Consider the following 9,973-nt stretch of genomic DNA (forward strand, 5'->3'; position numbering starts at 1 on the left):
TGCTTTTGCTTATTGCTCATTCATTCATGAGTCCCCGAGGAGAAGCATTGTATGCACATAGTTCTGAATACTCTTGAAAATAACTGAACATGTACTTAATGCAAAGAGTTCAGAGGTGCAAATTAATGTACAAACACCAAAATACTATTTATTAAAAAGTGTTCAGTTCCTTTCAACTTGAAAATAAATAAATCAATCACTGCCATGCTATCTTGGGGCAGCTTTGGATGAGAGGTTTCATACACTCATTTGGAAATGCAACTTTGCTTGGTTTCTCCATTTCATTTTGCAGCTTCCCATGGGGAATATAGTTTCTTCCTACTCTTTTGTTAATCCTGCTTAAGCATCTAATAGAAGCATCGGTGAAAACCCTCAAATGCTACAAGCCAAGGCTCTAAATCTGCACAGCAAATAGGCATCGTGAGGAAGAAAACATCTTAGAGCTATTTTCTACGAAATGTCTTGCTGACTGTGTTGAGTGCAAATGCAAGAGGAACACTGCAGCAGGAGAAACAGTGCAGGTTCTGTGTATCACTGACCTGTGTAATAGCCTACGTAATTTACAATACTTTAGAAAAGCCTTTGGAGAATGGATAATTTAGGCTGGATTTTTCTCTTAAAATACCAGACAGAACACATACACAGGTGTTTGAGGAACTGACTAGTGCCACTGCTGGGATTCTCCTTATCGTACATAAAAAGACATATTGCCTGGGAGAGTCCTTGACATCTGGAATACAGTAGATGTTATGCACATCTACCAAAAGAATGAGGAGGACGACCCAGGAAACTAGTTGATAGTCAGCCTGTTGTAATCCATGGAAGGCAACATTTTCACAGAAGCCAATTCTGGGCATGTGAAGGACAAAAAACATTCTTGGAAACAACAGTATTTACCAAAAGGCAAATCATGCCTTACCACAATCTGATTGCCTCTTAGGATGAGATGATTGATTCTGTGAACTAGATACTAACTTTAGTTTAGACAGTCTTCCACAGCAGACTTTTATCCAAACACTTAAGTGTGAATGGAATGGGTAGTCTATAAGATGGGTAAAACCCACACTGGACTGCTAAAATCAGAGAGTAATGGTCACTGTTCCAAAGCATAGCTAAACTCCAGTTACAGCGTGACATTCCTCAAGGTGTGATCATGCTTATTGTCTTTATTAAAGATGCTGGCAATGATACAAAACACATACAAATCATCAAATACTTGTGAGTCAGCATCTAGAGTAGTGTCTTGAGCTTTGTGCTCAATAGCAGAAATAAAAGATTAACAAACCTGAGTGGGCCATCAAGAGGGTTTAAAGGTTAAAGCACTGCATTTACGAGGAGAGGTTTGTTCAGACAGAAAAAGAGCACAAGGATGATGGTATCAAATTACTCTTTCCGGTTACTTAAAGCAGAGTTATGAAAGAAGATTAAATCAAACTGTTCTTGGAAATGTATAGTGAAATGTTGAGAGGCAATGGTTGAATGTTGTCTCAAGCAAAATTCTGAATGGATTTAAAGACAAAAATATGCCCAAGTGAGGGTAGCTAAGCACAGGACAATTATCCAGAGGGTCATTCCTTGGAGATAAAGAAAGATTTGACTGAACAATGTGTTGAAAAGCCTAATCTAGCTTGGACATTAGTCATCTTTTGAGCAGAAGAATGGTCTCCAGAGGTGTCGTCCAATCTAAATTATGTTTTGATTCTTGCAATGAAATAATAAGCAGGTGTGAAGTTTGAAAAGCCAAGTGCAGGCTCCTGACTTCATTCACTGAGATGAAAACAGCAGCATACTATCAGTGTATGTTTCTCTCTGCTGACTAAAGGAGAACCATGAGGATAATAACAAATGTGCACATATTAGAGGGTGGGGTGGTTTCATATAGGTACATGGAACTATAGAATACCGAAGAACTGGACAAAAGTAACCAACTAGTAGACTTTATATTTTCACTATAATAAATTGAGATATAGTTCCTTAACTTATTAGAGAGAAGGCAAACACCATCTTGAACCAGTAATATTCCCACTATTCATTACAGGAGATCTCACTGATGCAACGGAGATCAATGAAGAACAAATAGGTATCTTGGGAACTTTCTGAAATTATGTAGTAAATTGCTTCTATATTTGTACAATCCAAATCAGTCATCAGCACAACACCAATTCAAAATTCTTTGCACCCATGCAAATCTTCTGATTCTGTCCATTCCATTGGCAATGGGAAAACAATGCTCTACAAATAATTCATTGAAGATATTCCTGTATATGATTCACAAAATTCACCTCCAAAAAGAGGCCCCGTGTCTGCAAACTATCCAAGGAAAAGTACACTACATTTCTTTTCTTCATCTTTCACATTTCCAAACTAATGAAACAACGCCCTTTACTTCCCTCTACCCTTGGGAAGGGATAAAGGAGTGGAGGGTGATGTGATGCCTGGATTAGCACATACAAACAACTTCTGGGTTTTGACAAGGTGAGAAGAGAGGAATATAAGTAGTTTGGCTGCTCTAGAGCATTCCTCGCTTCCACCCAGACTCACATGTAATGCTGAATCTGAGACATTCAGGGAAGGAAGGAGAAAAGTTTCTTCAGGTCTCCCATTTGCCAGATTATTGGAATAGTTGACTGTGTCTTGCTCTGTAAGTCTCTCCCTAACTCTTATGAAGGTACCTCAATGGGGCCAACAGCCATTCCAGTGGAATTAGTGCCCTGTCACATATTAACTACCACCATCTTAAAGATGCTGTCAGCCTCACTAGATTCTTGGTTCTGAAGAGAAGAAATATGTATTTTTTTCTTAGAGCAAAGTTTTCCCTTCCTTTTGTCCTATCTTTTTTGTTTTTGTTTTCTTTTTAGTATCAGCCCAGAAATTTAGTAAGTTAAATGTACCACTCTGTCAGAGTTAGTGTCTGGCCTTCAGTATAAACTGAGGTATCAGGTTCTAGAAATAAAGTATGACAAAATTCAAAAGATGGCTGCCGAACACTAACATTCAAAAAAAAAAAAAGGGGAGATTGATTTCTCACACAAAGCATCTCTCAATGATGTACTCATCACCATTCTTACTAATATTCAGAGGTAGATTGAATCTTAGGGACTTCAGTGAGGACAGTAAATGTGAGCAGTGGTTACTAGGCACAGAAAAAATTCTAAAGTTTACTCGCTTTAGTGAAGCACAGTGCAGCACGTGAACTCCCAAGAAAATGATAAACATTCAATAAACATTAAAGTTCAATGCCTAATAATCTCAAAAACCTACTTCAAATTTTACTTCCTATGTCGTTTACATAAGATAATTCTCCTTGTACATAAGATGTTGCAGAACGACTATAGTGAATAACAGCACTTACTGAATAATATTTTGTTAAAATAACACTCATCCTATTCTTAAATCAACATTAGAATGCACTTTGAAAGTGATCAAACAAACAATAATAAAAGATGTATTTCATTTACCTATATAATATTTTCTAGATGATGGAAACACCTGATTAGAGCTACAATACTTTGCACTACAGTTTGTCGCTGGATTTTTTAAAAATCCAGCTGCAAAACAGGGAATAACCTACCTCAGTGGTGTTACTGGAAGGTTCCAGTCCAACCACATTGGCTTGTACCAGTTGCTGAAGAAGTTGTACCTGAGCTATACTGAGGAAGAAATCCAGGTTTGTTGTCACATTCACCTCCAAAGAATGACCACACACCAAAATTTCCTGTGGAGAAATTAAGGGAAAAATACTAAATAACAGCTACCAGGAAAATGATTTTCAGCTTATATGTAATGGCATTGTGATTCTCTGCAGCAGTCAATACTTCAACATTATATATAGTATTAATTTGGTCTTTTTAGGAGAAACTGGTGGCTCAGGCTTCTAAACAAGGATACAGCTTATAGTTTGCTTTGCTTTCAACAGCAGAATGATTAAGACATATTTTGCAAGAAAAGCATCTCATGCATGAGGACTTGTTTCCATCTCTTGGTAGTATCAGTAGGTTGTCAGATTTTGTTTTGAATTTCCTTGGCAATGATTCTAATTCTCCTCTCCTTCCAAGAAAAGGATGCACTTTTCTTTCTTTTTTTTTTCCTAAAACACAAACTCTGCCTGATTTATAATGAAATCATATGTTGGAACTCACTCATAACCAATCTAATTGATTTCTCTTTGCCCGTAAAGCTATTGTTAATACCTTGGCAAAGCCAGCTGGATAGCCACTGTTTTATTGGGGTTATTTAGCACAAGTAAAGCTCTTCACCACTGCTGGCAAGCGATAAAGAGATGAAAACCAGAACCAATGCAGAAGGGCTGCTTACTAAGTAGACGTAGTGCTCTGTCTCATGAGAAACTTGCACAATGTTCAAGTCTTCATAATCTAAACTAGACCTCTCCCTTCACCAGGGAATGTCATCCAGGGAATAGATAACAAGAGGAATGTATGTACTGAAAATACTGAAATTCTTGAACATGCACATTAGTAAAGCTCAGATTTTTTAAAGAAATCGAATAACTTCTGTGCATCTTAGCCATCCCTAAGCATTCTATTTCTTTTTCTTTACATTAATAAGTTTTGTATCTGTCCTTGTGATGACCCTTTACACAAAATATGAAGCTGCTAATTTCTTCTTCCTATGCCCACTAGCTACAATTTTTCAACAATGCACAGCTACTGCATGTTGCAATACACACCTAATACCCTTTACCCTCCAGTACCAGTTTTGCTCTTCCCAGGAGGCAGCTGTGATGAGAAATTATCTGTATGAGCTGACAAAACTTTTCTCATGTTTCCCCTATATAAAATGTTCTTGAGCTACAAATTAATGCCAAAAAGTGAGCCAACATCTTTTGTGTGCAACATGGTTCACAGACTAACCATTAGCAAGCTGACCCACAGACCAGCAACAGTGACTGTTAAATCTTGAGTACCTTGAAGTACCCACAGCAATGGTTGGGAAGTGGATGCTTTGTAGGCTTGGAAATCTGGTTAAAAGAACTCAGCTCAACTTTACTCTTATAGATATTGTACAGATTGCATTTTCAGGCTTCTTTATGAGAAGCTTGGGAATACAATGTCTTGCAATATCATATTACAGGACCTCTTCTTAACACCTTTCCATCACAAACTTTTAAAAAATATTGCTGGAAATCATTAAAGGATTCCCATTTTTTGAATTGCAAATAGGCTTATCTACCTTTGGGCAGACTGCCTTTAATATCAAATGCTATACACAAATTCTTTCTCCAACAGAAAGAACATTTTAGCTAGTGACTTTTTTCCAATTGGCAATCTGTGTATGTGAACACACAACTGGACACTTGAAAGGGTGGAATGGTCAAAGATTAAGATTATCCACATATGAAAAGTTATGCTATTTCTGTCAACAATTTGTACTAACCTCTGGGTGTAAATTCTCCGCAGCATCAATTTTTGTAAAAATAATCGCAGGAGCTGCAGTTATTCTAACGGTGAAATCTGTTAAAATTGGAGTTAAAATTGCTCTCCTTTCCTGATGCCGCCTTATGCTGGAAAAGAAAGGAATAAAAGGAAAGCTGAAATTACATTACAAATTGTTGAGAGGCAAAAACATCTCCTATTATTGTTTACATCCACCATGTAGCACAAAACACTTTCAATACCAGTTTGGCATTTGATTGCTACTCCAATAATCATTAAGTATCATTTATTATAAATCATGTTAATTCCAATCCCAAAGGCAAACTTTTAATTTCATTTCACAGGAGAAGTATGTCCAGATATTTGACTCTTCAACCTATCTCCAGGTAGACAGGTTTGATACTTGACATTCTTCTCCTGTTTAATGCACTATACACAATATTTTGACAAAGATGCAAACTTTATTATCAGTATTTTTCAAACTTGCTTGTGGATGCTCTTCACTTTATGAATAGTTGTACTGAAACCTGCATAATATTTTAATTCGTGCATTAAAACGTTGTAGTGAAAAATTCTGCATACAACATAACAGACAGAAAAATGAAAGACATGAAAAATTAAACCCGTAAATCCCATGCAATTCTAGGGGCCACACATTAGATTTATAACTATCACCCAAGACGTTTAAAAATCACTTGAAAATGAAGTGATTTTGTCACTGCTTTTGTCACTGTTTGATCTTATTTGGTACCTTTTCATCTAAATATCAACAATTGCTTGCTGAAAATATTTGTGCCTTTAGACATGATAATTGCATTTGTTTTCCAGATGGGTGTTTAGTTGTGTTGTGTTTGTTTCTTTCATTTAACCAAACAGTAAGTCTAGAGGCACAACTCTGGTATAGATGGATAACTAATAGCTTATGACAACACATTCCAAATAGAATCTTTTGGGTCAGGTCAAATAAACTACTGCCACAAAATGCCATCTGAGAGCCTCTGATGAGAGAAGAAAAGAAGTAATGAGATCAAGATGGTTTTCAGCCCCTAGAAGAGGATACAGTTCAAACTCCTCGAGATCCTTTCCATCAAGGCAGTTTTTGATAATTCTTTTTACCTATTATCATTTGTAGAAATGTTAAACACCTGCATTTCCTATGCTTACAAAATAGAACATCAGCAACTATGAAATGATGCAAGTTAAAAGATCAAACTACACTGCCCTGGAGAAGAAGAAAACAGATCTATACAGAATTCTTCATCGGCATGTCAGACAGGTTTCTCCACATCACCTTTACTTCTGTCACCTCAAGTAACACAGACGTGGCAGTTCAAACATTGGTGTAACTCACACCAGTGAACCAGGCACATGAACTACGCAATTAGACAACTAGTCTTTACCATCAGCTAAGGTTATCTATGTTAATATCATTAAACAATATTGTTATGCACCTGTCTATGCAGAAATCTCTTGACTGCACATGGAACGGGTATTAAAATCTCTTGATTAAGAATGGGTATTGAGATACATAGCCTAGTAATGGTTCTGAAATTGATCCTGTTGAAAAGCAAATAATCTCAAATACTGATGGTTTGTAGGACAAGAATTAGGCCAAAAATAAATTAAATAGCTATCATAACCTGACTGCAATTCAGTCAACTACAAAAGATACAAAATTCATAGACGATAATTTACTGCTTAGGCTATTTTGCTGCTTCAAATTCCATTAAAATTTGTTTAAGCATCCTCAAAACATGCAGAAGGCATAGCAATCTATAAGGGAATATAAACTTTATGGTTTTTAAGTTTATTTAGGACAACAGTATACAGAAGTTAACAGCAGATGCCACAGAGCTAGCACTTGCAGAGCACAAGTCTAAAACTTTTGCTTCAAATGACCCTCACAAAACACTGCTGAGCAGGCTGGAAGCTACTCTAAGTAATGTGCAGTTTGCTTAAGAGTATGCCATTTAGTGTGTGTGAGAAAAATATCTTCTCTTAAAAGCTTCAATATTATCGTCAGCTATAGCTCTGTTGATCTTTAATGATGGCTTTTAAAGCAAGATTAGTCTAATTAGGTCCCCAAATTACAAAGTAGACCTGGTAGTGGTTAGTGAACATCTTCAACTGAGAAAATGGTCTTCGATTTTGGAGTTCTACAAATATTTTGTTCCCTGCCATCACCTTCATTTTAGATTTAAAGCAGATGCCTTTATACCCAAATCCTACTTCCCCTTCTCAAGAGGATAAGAAAGACATGCTTTTTTTTTTTTTTGAGGAAAATGAAAGAGCTAAGTAGTAGAAAAAATTCTACGAAAGACGGCTAGTAAGGATGATTTTAATACATGAAACAGAACTATAAAAGCAAGTTGTTTGTTGATCCCTAAACACTCAACTGGCTTTCCTCAATCATTGCTTAAATTATTTTTCAGCTCATGCATATTCCCATTTCTTAATTTTCAAATGTTATTCAAGTAGACACCCAGTACACTGCACCTTCAAGGACTTTTTTTGATACTTCATATTGATTGCTGATTTATTTTATTATTTTTTAAAAAGATTATCCTTATATCCTATCCCTTTCCTGCTCTCTGCATTTCTTGGTGAATTTGAACCTCAGCCAAATCAAATATTAGCAAAATAATTGTAAGTACAAACAGAAGGCAAATAGAGCACAGTAAATAATGAAGAGAGAGGATATGAGAAAGAGCACAAAAGGAACAAAGAAACAAATTCCATTTTGAATTATTAAGTCTTCCACACTGCACCTAAGTGCAATGTTAACTTAACACAGGTGTACACCACATGAGCTTATAAGAAACTTGATTGTGAAGAGTGTAATGATGGCTCTATGACTGCAGCACATTCATTCCATGGTTCACTTATGCATCTGTTATATATTTGTCTTGGAAAAAAAAGGAAAAGCTAGTATTTTTAGAGATGTTAAAGCAGTTGATCATCTACACTTAAAAGTAAGAGCATTTGAAAGACCATATGCTAACGCAACGCAACAAGGCAGTTAAGCAATTGTGATCAGGCCTGGAGGTGCCTTAACACTGAATTTGGGCTATATCTGCACCGTAGCATGAACTCAGGTTATGGACCACAGATCCACATTGTAAAAGCACATGAAGAAAATGGTCTCTGTCCACAAAGTCTTAAAATTTAAGTATAAGAAAAAAACACACCTGCAGACAGGGAAGTAAAAGCGAAGAACTAACTGCACTGTGGGTAATGATAGCCATACAGTGGCAACCTGAAAGCTGTCCCATGAGTTTTTATACTACAGGATAACAGAAATGAATGCTTTTGAAAGGATTTGGGAGAAAACATTCTCATAATTTTGTGACTGTTCACAGGAAGTGCCTTTCTAACACACAGGTTAGTTCAGGAGTGAGCAAGGAAGTGCGTCTCCAAAGAACTGAACGTGGCAGTCTTAGTAACTGGTATCTAATGATTAATATCACAAAACGTTGTGTGGAGAAAAGAGAAAAAAATGTGAAGAATGGAATTTTGCAATTAAAGCAACAACATTTGATTATGTCAAATCATCAGTATTTGATTACATTCACTCAGAAGCGCATTGAGTTTATACGAGGAGGAAGAAAGGACAAAAAGATATGAGGCACTAATTATGGAGATGTGAGACTGGATAAGCTGTGAAAATGCACAAATAGAACTATAACTTGGCTCTCTTATGACGAAAACACTAATCAAAACAAACAGAAAACACTGGCCAGTAATTGATAAACAACCTAGATGTGAAACATGGAAATGTTTGCCTCCTTATTAATTATATTTTTTCTTAAGAATGCCATATTTAATCTAGGGTTTGAGTTCATATATGTTTAAAAATTCATAGGTCAGGGAGAAACTTGTATATATTAAACACATGAATGACTATCAAGAGCACATTTGTGCAATTTTGCTATCTACAGAAAGTTGAACCCTCATGAAGAATTTTGTAATGTGGAAAAAAAAAGTATTTGCATGAAATAGGCAACAGAATCAAAGTGTTCTCCAGTGGTGTGATGCACGCAAAGCCTCAAAAGATGTTATGCAACTTAGCATGTTAACTTAGGTCTTACAAAAGATTTTTCTCTGGCATGTAGTTGCATAAAGAAGGTAATTCTTGATCCACAAATGTATTAGGATATCTAAATACTAATGACATCATCATGCCTCAAGACCTCCATCTCCCAGTGGGCAGAACAGTTCGCACGCTTTCAGCTCACTGAGGTGTTGCAAAGACACATTGCAAGACAGCAAAATAGCATAGCAACATTTCGAGGATCATGTAATGACCAAAATCAGACAAAGAACAAATATACATCATCTGGCTCTACAGAAATTCAATTTCTATAGAATTATCTCTCAGTAAAGCTAATTTTCATCTTACTAGGAATGCTGAGCAACATTTCTTTGCTGTGGATTAATATAAAAAATAACACAACCCATCTTATTGAGTAAGGCTTTGTACAGTAAGAATGCAAGCACAACTTCACGTACAACAAAAGACAGAAATTAATGCATTGCATTTTCTTCCACAAGTCTCAAGGGGAATGAACCTACTTCCCTAC

The 9,973-nt window shown here is 36.3% G+C and overlaps 1 protein-coding gene across 1 annotated transcript in view; it reads right to left on the reverse strand.

The window, feature by feature from the left end:
* The window catches only part of LOC103803559 (vacuolar protein sorting-associated protein 13B-like), a gene marked incomplete at both ends in the record, with an annotated part of 219,153 nt that overhangs the window by 120,194 nt on the left and 88,986 nt on the right, over nt 1-9,973 (reverse strand). The window contains 2 exons of the mRNA XM_009076124.1: nt 3,572-3,715; nt 5,395-5,521. Coding sequence (XP_009074372.1) covers nt 3,572-3,715; nt 5,395-5,521 — 271 coding nt within the window. The remainder of the gene's footprint in view (nt 1-3,571; nt 3,716-5,394; nt 5,522-9,973) is intronic.

The sequence above is a fragment of the Acanthisitta chloris genome, unplaced genomic scaffold (genome assembly GCF_000695815.1).
Source record: "Acanthisitta chloris isolate BGI_N310 unplaced genomic scaffold, ASM69581v1 scaffold6186, whole genome shotgun sequence".
NCBI classification, from domain to species: Eukaryota; Metazoa; Chordata; class Aves; order Passeriformes; family Acanthisittidae; genus Acanthisitta; species Acanthisitta chloris.